At 43.5% G+C, this 13,379-nt stretch overlaps 2 protein-coding genes across 2 annotated transcripts in view; both read right to left on the reverse strand.

Annotated features, from left to right (window-relative positions):
* The window catches only part of LOC117138339 (protein slit), a 51,914-nt gene that overhangs the window by 16,289 nt on the left and 22,246 nt on the right, over positions 1 to 13,379 (reverse strand). The window contains 1 exon segment of the mRNA XM_033300377.1: positions 3,982 to 4,973. Coding sequence (XP_033156268.1) covers positions 3,982 to 4,301 — 320 coding nt within the window. The 5' untranslated portion in view covers positions 4,302 to 4,973.
* Positions 9,513 to 10,197, reverse strand: LOC117138341. Its single transcript, XM_033300378.1, has 3 exons — positions 9,970 to 10,197; positions 9,751 to 9,918; positions 9,513 to 9,674 (listed from the first exon to the last, which is right to left on the reverse strand). The coding sequence occupies exons 1-3, from the start codon at positions 10,114 to 10,116 to the stop codon at positions 9,516 to 9,518; spliced, it is 474 nt and encodes a 157-aa protein (XP_033156269.1). The 5' UTR covers positions 10,117 to 10,197; the 3' UTR covers positions 9,513 to 9,515.

Raw genomic sequence — 13,379 nt, forward strand, 5'->3', positions numbered from 1 at the left:
ATATAGATAAAGAAATTACGATTACAGAAATTGCATTAATTATGTTGCAAGTCGCTGCGGTGTTGCGGTGTGGATGCAACCCAAGAGGCATTCATACAGACAGGGCGATAATTTTTTTTAATTGCTTGTAAGACAAGAGGACAACAGCAATCTGAGATATGAATGCAGCTGGTAAAGGGAAAATCGAAGGGGGATCCACCACCGGGTAGGAGTAAGACGGAGATTTTTTCTGCTCCTCGTTGCTGATAACGAAAATATGATATTTAATCATTGAGCACGGCGCATGGAGAGCCTCCAACGAGGCCAGAACTCGTTCCTTGGCCAGAAACACAAAATTTGTTACCTGCAGATGTCATAACAATGAAATGCAACCGAGAGAGATACAAAAGACTTCAGTTAACCGTGTGCGCATGCGCGCAACCATCTACAAACAACAAGTTGGTCTCAGCTGCTCACTTTTTGAGTAAGGTTCGAGCTGGAGGAGGAGTCTCTGGGTTTTTGGTCTTGTGGGCCCAAACAACAGGTAGTAAGACCTTCGGCGACCCAGACGTAAGATATTTTCTGTGCGGCTTAAGCCTTAATGAATCTCGCATCAAGTTGCCGATGATGAGGCTGCTGCTCCTCAGTCCATCCATGCTCTTCACACTCACACACACACATGTCTTTTTAATGAGCTTAATATCTCTTCGCGATGTGGGCAACTCTTGCTCAGATCCCACTGATTACAGCAGACTGGCCGTAGTAACTGCACGGCAAAAAAAAACATAACTATATTCCATGTCTAAGCGGGATTATCAATCTGAAAACTTTCATCGCTATCAAAACAGATTTACATTATAATTCAGCTGGGATTTGCATTGTATGAGAAAAACATTTTCTTTTTAAGTTAAGTACCCTGTTTTTTTTCTGTGTAGCTCAGCGATATCAGATGGTCGAGCAAGATTTTCAATATGCTTTGTTTTGCTTTTGTTGGCTTGAAAATAAAAACAAAAGTCTTGCTCGTCGCCGTCTAATTGCCAAACATTTTTCAAACGCTTCTGGCGCTGGTTTTTATGTAATTTGTTTAAATCACTTTTGGTTGGAATGGCCGTATGCATAATTTTTGCCGTTTTCCCCTGGCTTATAATTAAGCATTTAACTTCATTAGATGCGTGTGGTGGGGCCGCATTCTGTTGGTTTTCGCCCTCCGCTGCCAATTAGATGCCATCTTGGGGTTTGCTCTTTTGTGGCCAGGCCAGGTGCCCTTTTCTCCATTTCGGAAACGAGGAGCCGAGGAGCAGAGGTACCGAGAAACCGAGTAACCATGGAACATCAAAAGCAGCTGCCACCTCGTTTGCCTCAGCTATAAATTAGTCGTTCTCAGGTGTGAAGGGCCACCAAGCCGAGCAGCCAAGACACCCGTTTTCCACAAATTAGATATGCAAAAATGCTGTCGTGTCAATTGAATCAACTGTGTGGGTGACTGGCAGCCTGTCAGCTCAGAACTCTTCCATTGGAGCTCTCCTCTTCGAGGTCTTCACCCACACCACCCCACCTTTCTTCGCCCGGGGGCTTTGTAATTAAATGGCAATGACATGGACATGGGCGTCGAAAGCGAGGGAGGGGGGGAGGTTTGGTTGAAGAACACAATTTGCCAGAGAGCCCCAGTTTGCATTTGGCATTGTTTTTTGTTCGTTCTCCCATGAATATACATACATACATACATCTGTGCTCCAATGTTGGCCATCCCGTTCGGTGCACATGGACATGGGGCCAATAGTTGTGGGCATGTTCAATATTTGATATATGCTTGTGTGCCGGGTTAGAAGGTTCTGCCCAGCTCAGCATTAGGGTGCCACAAGTTTGGTCGTGGAAGCTTTTTAATTACTTTGGCTATTAAAATCAAATTCAAAAGACTGGAACTATGACTGCTTGTTTTAGCATAAAATACCTACAAGTATTTAGCAATTTTTAGGCAGCTGGATTTCCGTTTCCCAAACCGAAGCATTTAAGTTGCTTACCATGCTGGAGTATAAGATAATGAAATTTGAGCTGGGTAAGTCACTTAAACTCAAACGTGCCACAGACAATGCGACTTAGACTGTATTCAATTTCATTGAAACAAAAGTACTTTTCACCTTTAGATTTCCCCCCCTCCGATGGCTTTGGGAATTAATTCCCCCGCTTCTACTATATAATCTGTTGAAATCATAATTCCCCCAAGAGCCTTTCCATCACATCCTCACCTGGTTGCCAGTCGCTTATTTTGGTTCTTTCGCTGCCCCACTTAAGCTCAGCTTAAGACTCTTGACACATTCTCCTGCACACACACACACACTTTGACACCCGGAACCTCATCTCTCCCCATGGAATGTCACTCACAAAAATGGGACATATATCTATTTGATCCGTGGGCCCTGAGGCACCCTGTGCATAATACAATATAGTATAGTATATGGCATAGTACGGCATATATATCGTGCCCAGTTCAGTTGGGTTCGCATCGGTTCGGTTCTCTATTTTAAAATGCAAATATGTCGTGCATGTTGATATGTTTTCTGTTTCTGTTGGCTCACTGCTGGCTGGCTGGTTTCTGTGTTTTATATTACTCTCTGTATGCAGCATTAAAAACGAATAAATACAAAATAAGAAAAAAATAAAAACACAAATAAAAAAGAGCGCAAATAACAGCAGCCAAATGTGTCCCTGAGCACAGTCGCCAGCCAACCAGCCAGTCAGCCAGTCAGCCAGCCAGCCAACTTGCAACCGAGTTGGCCCAACCGACTGCTTATAACTGGGCTATAATGCTATAACGTTAATGCTGCCACTGCCGCTGCTGATATCTGTTATTAATTTATGTAGAAAAACTGCCGCCACGACAGCAGGCTTTTGAGGCCGCTGAGGTTGGAGTTGAGTGCTGGAGGATGCCGAGCTTGGATGGTTGGGTGGCTGGGTGGCTGGGAGGTGGTATTTTGCATACACTTGCTAATTGCCGGCGCGTTAATTTATGTGGCGACTGTGAGCGATGGACAGAGGACAGACGATGGAGCTGGAGATGAAGGAGTCGCAATGGCAAGCGGAATTGGAATCGCAGCCACATTGGCTTAATGCATTCGACTCTGCGCAACATGCAACCATTATTGCCGCCTGGCCACTGATGCGCTTATGCGGCTCCTTCGGCGACAATTAATAAACTTAATGGCGATTTAATGTAAGCAGCTCGCTGCAAGTTGGCTTGGGGCTGCCCGGTGGTAGCCTGGCTGTCCGGCTGGTTGGTCCTGTTTCTGTTCCTGGTTTCTGGACCCTGGGGACCCTTTTTCTTTATCGCTATCGACACGACGACATGGTCACGGCTTTATTTATTTCCCCACACTCCACAATCCAACTACCCTGTGAACCGCTGCTGTTGTTTGCCTATGCTGATTTTTAAATAAATACAAATCGTACCGACCAATCCCGGCCAGCAGCGGGTCGTGTGCGTCCGGACCCGTGTCCGGCTTTATTATTTTAATAGAGTGTGCTCAATGTTTGAACAATTGGCAATGGACAAACGGCGAAAGAATGGCCCATTCCATAATTGGAATTTGTCATGCAGTTTTCCCGACTGCCCAGCAGAAGGAAGTATCTGAATGGAGATCCTAACTAAACGGATGGAAATGGCAAGGTATCGATATGGCATTGGTGCGGGACTTGGCGGAAGTCTTTGTTGTGCCATGGGGGAAGTGTCTCTCTGTTGGTTTTATGTCTGCTCAGATTGTTTGCATAATGGCATTTCAATAAAATTGTGAATTTAATATTGATTTATGACTGCATTAAGAATGGGAGTGGTAATTGAATGCTGGAGCTTGCAAAGAGATTTTTAAATAGAAATCTATAAGGGGAGCCATAGATAGAATATGACAAATAGATACAGCTGTTAGAAGCCTCTGGCCCATTCAAGCACCTCAATCGCACAAAAGGGTAATCCGCATTCGAATGTATTTATATCAATAAAATACTCACAGTCGCTCCACGTCCGCTGAGATTTTCCTGGGAACGGAGGTGAGTCCTCGATGCGAGCAATCCACATTTAATCCGGTGCAGGAACAGACCCTCGGGCAGCGGGCCTCCGTGATGACGCCCACTCCGCCGCCGGGTATGTGAATGCCCACTGACCCCAGTCCACCGCTGGATACCGCTGAGCTGCCGAATCCGCCGGAGTACGGTTCCGCGTGGACCGCATCATGGCGCAGGAGCAGGAGTAGCAGGATGGGTAGTATCAGTAGCCGCAGCTGGAGCCGGAAGGGTGGTGGCATCAACGTCGTCCTGGACGGCGCGGCCATTGTGGCACATTTATGAAGCAGCGGCAACGTGCCTAATTGAAAGTGTCCCCCGTATGCCAATCCACTTTATCAACAGCAATCACCACTGGGTAAATATTTGAGGGAGAAGGGATAAAGGATTGATGATGCGTTCGCAGGCACTTTCACTTCACTGATTTCACTGGATTAATCCTTTCGATTCGATATCGAGTTCGAGGCGTTTTGGGTAGGTGGAATGTCCGCCCGCGCTCCACGGCGCACTTTTCTGTCGGGGTTTTCCTACGGCGGTACGTTCTTTTGCAGCCGTCGCGAACGCGCTTCTTGACCAAACTGAGCGGCCCGGCTGAGCAGATGTCTGTCCGTCGAGCGCTCGACAAAAGTAACGAGTATCGGAGCAGCGAGCAGCGAGCAGCGAGAGAGTATCGGCGGCGAGTTACTCTCTTTTTCAACTCCCTACCGAAATCGTAGGTAGAATCCGGCTATGTAGGTAGAACGGCACGCACAAGTTAGGTAGCAGGAAATGCACTTTTCCTTTCCTTTGTCTCGGGTATCTGGTATCTGGTATCTTTCGGATACTGCACTTGGCTGTCAGCAGCTAAAGCAGCGGACCGGGAGCGGCAGCAACTTCATCATCATCATCAGCACCGGCGGCAGCACCAGCTCGAAGGCATCGCAGCGACCTGCTGAGCGCATCTGCAACGAGATTGGGAAAGAAGAATGTGTCGGGAAAATCATGAAAAATTATCTATAAATTCGGCAAGGCATCGCAGCGGCAACAGCAGGAAATTGCCATTGACTGAGCGTTTAAATATAAACCTATGCGCTTTACGATGTATATTTATTTTACTTAAAACTTAAAATATATATATACGCGAGGAAGTTGAGTGGCAGAAGTTGGATGAACATTCATACATATAAAACTCAACTGTCGTCTGTAACGCCATGATATATTGCCTGGCCACAAATTAGCTTCTCTTTTTTATTTTCAATGAAAAAAGAACCATACCTCGAAACACCTGTCGGATTGAGCGGTAGCAACTACCACTAATCACCTCCAGAAAACTACAATTATCAGTTGTTTGTATAGCATATGGTATGTTTTTCCTGGGGAAAACTCCCTATCAACAAGTAAACATGGGAATTTTAAGAAAAGAGTTTTCTTTTGGATAAACATTTTTTCAGTGCTATGAGTTATTACCTGATCATAATCAAGAAGTCTAATAATTATATGAATCTAAAAATCCTTTTACAAACTCAAAATTACATTCTTCTGCTGTAGGGCAAAATTGATATGGAAATAAGAGTGTTGACCTCGTTTTCCATTTAAATTGAGTATATTGCCCTAACCTACCACAGAACTGAGGAACTATGCTATCTGGAAGCTCATCTAGTAATTACTCGCATCTGTAATCTCTGGGCTTCCGCTGTTCGATTCCTCTGGGGAACTCACAAATCATATTTAAGAGCACTCTGGCCCAATTAAATCTCTGGTTTCTTCTAATGACCCTACTCCTCCGCCGCCGCCCGCCGTTCCTGCTCTCCGCTCAAGTGCCAGTCTTCATATATGTACATTCCCCAGGCTACACTATTCAGATTCGATCTATATTTGGCTATCTCACTATCTCTTTCGCTCGCTATCGTGGCATCTCTTTCGCCGCCGCTGGTCTGTCATGTTGTGTACTTAATTTGCAAATTGACATGTTAAGGCACTCCATCCCGTTCGCTCGCTCGCTGGCTTCTGATATTAATTGTTTAAATTAACATTTGGATAAATGACAGCCGCGATTGATTCTGAATGCAGGAGGCATATTCAGTTATTGGATAACTGGAGTAATCAGCGTTGGACTGTCAAAAATCGCTTTCGCCGAGATATATCTTCCTCTGTTTCACTTAACTGGCAATCAACTTAAACTCAATTGAATGTCAAACGTAATTTGAGCAAGCCTTCCTCCATACAAACGGAATGCACATTATACACACATGAAAAAGTACGAGTAGAGAACCTATCAAGACCAGGCATGGGGGCCTTTAATCAAAAATTTATCAAATAGCCCCCTCTTCGCCCCTCTCCAACCGTTTTCTCACGAGCTGGAAAGCTCTGGAGAAAATATTTTTTGAACGCCAGCAAAGGCATGCCTTTCCCCCATCACGGAAATTGCGGGGGTGTACGTACGTATGTGTGTATATATTATATGTATGCTCAAAAGATGTAATCACTGCATTGTCACCCGGCCGAAGGATTGCTCCTCCATCCTGCAGCTCATCCTGCTCAGTCCCTGGCTATGCCACGCTCATGCCTTGAGGGAATCTCTGCCTCATAGTCGGCTCATATGAAACATAAATCAGTGAAATTCTATACATGCCACTGATTGTCTACTCTTTTGCTCGACTACTCCTCCATACTGCAGCCCCCAATCCCTACGCCACCCCAACCCCACCCCCCTCATAGCCCAACAAATTCCGAAGCAAATTCAATGCATGCCAATAACTCGTTCTTCTTGTGCCCAAGATGTGGAAGCCTAGGAATCCGGTGGAGTGGTCGCAGTAAGAAGCCTGCCTCCAAGTCGCTCCAAACTGGAAATGGCAAGTGGACTAGAGTTGGTCTAGAGTGCCGACGAATTAAGCTTAGGTAGGAAAACAACAATAATTTGATACCAAGAAGAATCCAAAGCACTCAATATCAATTTAGTTGAGAGTTATAACAGGAAAGTGATTTGTGTTTGCAAATTAAATGGGCAACGCAAATTGGGAAATTTCCAGTTCGAATTCGAGCTAAATAAACAAGTGAGGATGCCTAGTGCACATAAATTCCACATTAACAAGAGTCATAAGCTAATGTTTTGTCTGGAAACAATATCAGAATGACTAAACTCTACACAATGCCTGAATTTTCGGCCATTAATGCTGAGCAAATTTCACACAAGATTAAAATATAACCTAATTTTTCTCCCTCAATCACAAATTGTAAACTAATGCATACTTGTGCGCGCATTCTCTTTAGATATTTGTTTAGAAATAATTAAAATATGTTCTGAATTAAATTTAATTTCCCATTGAACACATTTCAGTGATTTGATGATTATTCCATTTGTTGTGAGCCGAAATGATTACTTTAATGCATAAGCAATGACCGTTAACACGATTTTAGAATGGCTACTTGGCATATTTAATGACATCGATGTCGTCTGCAGAAATCCCGATCCCAATAAACATTCCATCCGCACATTGTACCCGAACCAACGATTTTCCTGCCCATCCTACCCACTCTACCTCCCACTTTTCACTCTTTTTACTGCCATTTGGACTGACACCAGGCGATAAGATGTGTGGAGGATGCACGGGCGTGGAGTTTGCCAGAGAACTATTCAAATAGAGCTGGCCAGCAGCAGAGGACAAATAAACCCGAGACACATAGATAGAATGTCATCTGCCGCTCAGAAATCTCCGACTGGACTAAGAGAGTCGTCTGCAGATTAATGACGCGACCTCGCACCAACTGAAACAATAGATTTATCGTAGATGGAGGCGCCCAGCTCAATCCGCCGAGTGAGCCGCCCGGAGGCTCTTGTGGATTTTCCAATAAATTACGCTTAAGTATGCACTTAATTCAAATAATGCCACTGGGAGGGAACCACCACCCGTCGCCCCCGACCAGATGGTGGGGTTGCCCCCAAGTGATTTGTTTTTTTGTGGCTTACACGAGCAGTGGAGCTAGTTGGAAGCGAATCCCGCTTGGGGAGGTGGTCTCTGTTTGTCCATTGCCTATGACATGTGTCAAAATCGCTCTGCTCTTGTACTCCCATCTCGAGACACAGAGATAAGCCATATCAAAGTTCTACCGACCCCCACCCATCCGAGGGATTAGGCTGAAGTCAGCGTGGCCAAAGACAAACATGTCGGGCTGCAGATGGAGTAAATGTCGTGGGGTCTTAATCAATGGGAGCACAAAAAATCACAATGAGTACGGGGAAAACAGTTGACAAAGCAGAAACGGAGAAACAAAGTGCAAACAATCAATATATCAGATGGAACCGGAGATGAAGACCCGACAACGAATCGGAATTTGTGCCCACTCCCCCAAACAGGTTCACCAAAAAACATATAATGCTCGATGGGCAGCTTTTGTGGGCCAAGCCAATTTCGATGCCCCGACATGAGACCCTCAATTAGTGCTCAAGTATCCAACGATTATAGATCTATAAAATGCTGAACGATGAAATAAAACAGAGACGAAATGTCAAAAAATGAGAAGACCCATAATTATACTACTCCTAGGCTCTAAATGATAATTATCATTAAAACAAAGAAGATACAAAAGGCGAATATCAATTACGGGCTGAGAACAGGAAAGATCTGTCAAATGTAAATGGTAATTTCAAGCGTAGATAATCGAGATTGTATCTCTTGATGTGGGACCGTCGCGATATAATCGACAATTTACAGCACATCAAAATATATTCCCAATTTCCTTCTCAGCCTTTCTCCACGCCGATGATCTGATCATCATCATCTTTTCCCATTTGTGCTTTGGCATTTCCGCAGCTTCTTTTCTTCCCAGCCACATCCCAAAGAATACCATGCTGAGGTATATGTCGCAAAGAAAGAAAGAGTTCCGAGCTTCAATGCTCAATGCTCAATGAATTGTATTACAATGCGAAAGCCGTGGGGCAAAAGTAAAAATAATAATAATAAAATCAGAGGAAAAGACCGTACAAAGCCCAGTTCCAATAGGGACTCTCTCGTTGGCAGTTGTCCAAGCCGGAAGTGTCGCATACTTTTACGGATACACCGGCTTAATTATGCGCATAAAATGTAAGAACAACAAAAACAGCATCCCCATCAAGACGATGGAGCAGCGGGCAATGTCGGGCTTGAAATGACAAAACACAAACATTAATTGCTCCACATTCACATTCACATTCACGTTCACATTCTGATGCGGGGGCGGGGTAGGAAAATCAGATGGATGGATGGGGATCCAGGAGGAGGAGGAGAAGGAGGAGGCGTACATATGCTCTGGGGACTGACTGTCGTATTCCCCCAGGATTTGAGTGGAAAAGAAAGCGAACACAGGGTAGCGAAAGGTGCACTGGAAGAAAGCCAAGCAGAATTATTCAAATAATAATCAAACTCACATGTTTCAAAACTGATGTTGTTTATTAGTGTAGAATCCAAAGGATTAAAAGTATAATTGTAATCGACAAGTTTTCTACATTATAATTATCGTTGAAATGTTCAATTTTTGAGTGACATAAAAACTTTAAATATGACTCGATTGATGCCAGATGTAAACCAGTTTAATTGAAGCATATAGTCTCCTTCGGGAAATGGTAGAATATTAGTAAAACGGTGATATACCGATTCTGCAGTTAGTTTATCCAGTATTATGTCATGCTTAAATCAAATATTAAACCAATATCGGTTATATAAGGATCTTAACTGCTCTCAACGTTGCAAAAAATTTACTTACATTGAAGGGACAGGAATGATTTATGTTCGAAAATCCTTTGAAGGTGTCGAAAAAGAAGCTAGCAATGGGACTGTACTTCTGATTCTTGATGAACTTGCAACAATCCACCGTTATGTTGTACAGAAAGGGCTTGTATCCATTGAGTCGTTGGTACAGTGCTCCATTAACCTAAGTCACAACTCTAGAGTTTTTCGATAAAGGCATTCAATTTTTGCATACCTTAGCATTGGTTACTGGCAATTGTAGCAATTTTACTTTAGCCGAAATATACTTGTATGTCCTGTTCACAGACTTTAGATAGCAGTATTCAAACTCGGAAAATTCCTTATCCACAGACTCGCACTTTATGTTTTTAAACTCAAGCATGGCAGTTGTCTAAAATGTAAGTTTTCATCTGATAAATACCATTTAGGACTGATTTAAGTACATATCTACTTACTTTGCTGACCAATTGCATGGTTAGCCAGAAAGTAAGCAAAAGCTTTGGCTTTGTATACATCCTAAATCATCGGTGTTCACGCTCAAACTAATTTTTAATTGCGTGGCTCTAGGCTAATACTAGTATGCTTTTATCATGTATTTCTTATCAAATCAATTAAAATGTATTTAGACTCGCAACAATTTGGAAATCTAATTGACTTCATTGGAACATTTTTTATACATTTCGTTCCTAATTGAAATTCAATTAATCTATTGGCAAAATCAAAATTTCTTAGAATTCGTATAGCATCTCATTTTATTCAATTAGGACCAGAAATACATAGGCTTTATGTATTTATTAAACATTGAACTCCGCTTTTCACCCAATTTCTGTGAGTGTAATCAGAGCGACTCCATTCAGAGAAGCGGCTTATAATTTATTAATCTATGCATAGAGCCCAACAAATACTCGTACTCGACTCGCAATGCCCCTGCCCGCCCCCAACTTTCCCCACTCTCGAGTGGTGGAAGGTGTTGGCAGCGGGTCCGTCTCCTCGTCAGACAGTCCGTCGCTATCCGCCGCCATCCGTCGCTATATAGCCTGAATATACGGACCACTACATGTCACTTTAATCTCTTGGAAGTGTCACTTTTGCAGCTCTCCAAGTGTTGCTGCCGTTGATGTTGCCTGTGCCCCGGGTTTTGTTTGGGATGCCATTCGAGTGTCCCAGCGAAAGGGTTTCGGGGGCGTTGTAAACAATGTGCTGTTATAGTTGAATTTGAATTTTCATTTTGATAAGCAACAAAAAGGCATAATCACACATCAAATTGCATGTCGGGCCAGAGAGGGGCGCTCGGATCGGTTTGGTTTGGTTTGGTTCGTTTCGGTGATGTCGGAACTGAAGGGGATTGGGAGTGTGCTGGCCAAGGCGAACCTTATGGTAATGAAGTATAGCAGCTGTTTTTGAGTTGAATTTGAATAAAATGCGAGTGCAGGGGGCTGGTGGCGGTTGCCAGTCACTGATTTACATTTGATACAGAGACCGAGACTCGGGGACTACTTGAACAATCAGATTCAATTTGTGCCACGCATTCGTTTTCATTTTCGTTTTCTTGATCACAACAAGTGATGATGACGATCAAGTGTACGGCCCCTGCAGCAGATTATGCTCTATTTGATTTAGGCTTGGATTTTCTTATTATACTTTTGGTGGCTTTATTATTACAATGGCGCCTCGAGTGCCGAAACGCAATCTTCATTTATCTCGTATTTATCTGTATCTCGACTGTGTGGGCCCATCTTCGAAATGGACAAACACAAAAGCTGGGCATTATTTAGTTTGTCGCCGTGTCTCCGGTTTCAACTTGTTTTCGAGGTTACCATAATAAACAGCCCCACCTGCGCCATTCGCGCACACACATCATTTCCATGTAAAGTTATAAAATGTTTCACAAATCCATAAAAACCCGAATGGTAAAGAATCTGAGGCGTGCGCTTAGGTCCACCCAATCCCCTGTCCAATCCCATGCCATTCCACTCTACTCTATTCCATGCCATGCCACCAGATTCCCAGGTGCAATGCGTGTTGCAGTTGAGCTCTCTGCGATGTTGTTGTTTTGTTTCTGCTCCGGCTTTTGTTTTCCGCATTTCGGGTCAGGTAGAGCGGAGCATCTTCCTCGTCGCCCCTAAAAGCCTTCGCATTGTTCTCGCCAGGAGAAGTGAAATATGTTGCTGCGAGCATGCTGCTGCATCACCGGGATTAGGACAGGTAAGGTTGTAAATTCCACCAGCCACGGGAGTCGCCCCCGGGAGTCAAAAGGTTGACGAGTAAATGTGGAAACCCGAGTTCCAGCAAGGAATAAGGGTATACCAAAAAATGATAGCCCTCAAGTAATCTCACAAGGAGGGTAAACAAATCGTCAAGAAAAATGCATAAATTCACCAAATTAATAACATAACAAAACGGCATAATGACATAACCAACAAAATATCATAATGAAACCATCATAATTTCCCATTCCTTGTGACATGGCAACGCACTAAAATTATGGTTAAATTTGCCAAAGCAAGGAAACCCCGGAGTTTATCTGCTAATAACAATAAAATGCCATCAATGGTTCATATTTTGCCAGGCTCAATAAAAACAACAGCATAAATGAAACATAACCACAAAGTACTTTCATTCCGTCATATGTCTGGCCAATAAAGCGGAAGTTTAAGCCCCCAACCAACGCCCATGGCTGTACATAAATCAAGTTATTCTTTATTAATTCTTAGGCGAAGCATAAAGTAAATATCTTCGAGGACTGGCAGACGCAGCTAAACAAACATAAATTTGGAGCTCTATTAATCTGGAGGTCATAACCCATCGAACCACCCTCTTTTGGACATTTGCAGCGATGCCTTAGAAATGGGGGTATATTTTAAAGGCATTTTCGAATCCAATGGTTTTTACTAAATATAATCAGAATTTAGAAGAAAGGACACTCAAATATTTAAATTTTGTTTACGTCAACTTTAATACCATTAATTTGATATAAAATCAAGCGCATCAAGAAGACATATTTTTCAGCTTCAATTTAAAAGCCTAAATTACTATTTTCGGAAAATGCCCAAGAACATGCGACCGATATTGTTAAATGGAAATTTCTTTGGTCTGTCCCCGTGTCCTGTGTCCTTCTGCCCCAGCACCACCACCCCCCCTTCGTTTACACTCCAAGTGACGCACACGCATCGTATCAAATTTCATGGCTGCCGCATGGGTGTGCGTGTGCGTGGGTATCTGTGAGTGCGCCTCGTCGTATCCAGGTTCGTTTCGTATCTTTTGCTCTTCACTGGCGGCGTGTTGATGACAGATTTTGTCCGTCTGTCCGTTCGTCGCTGTGTCGTTTCATTTTCGTTTCGTTGAAGTCATTTTTACTCATTTATTGTCACCGTTAGAGTGTGTGTATATATCCTTACAAGTACTCGGGAACCCTGCAGGCGGCCATCCATGGTATTGATTCCACTTCCACCTCCACCTCCACTTCCACTTCCATTCCCATACCCAATTCCCACTTCCCACATCCATTTCTCCCGCCACAGCGGGGCACTCAGTCAGTCAATTGACATGACTCAACAACAGGCGAATGTCCCTGCGATTCCCTCTCCGTTCGTGCTCCTCCATTTTTGTATACTTATTAAATATTTAAAAGCTTTGGCCTTTGTT

Source organism: Drosophila mauritiana, chromosome 2R, assembly GCF_004382145.1.
Source record: "Drosophila mauritiana strain mau12 chromosome 2R, ASM438214v1, whole genome shotgun sequence".
NCBI lineage: Eukaryota > Metazoa > Arthropoda > Insecta > Diptera > Drosophilidae > Drosophila > Drosophila mauritiana.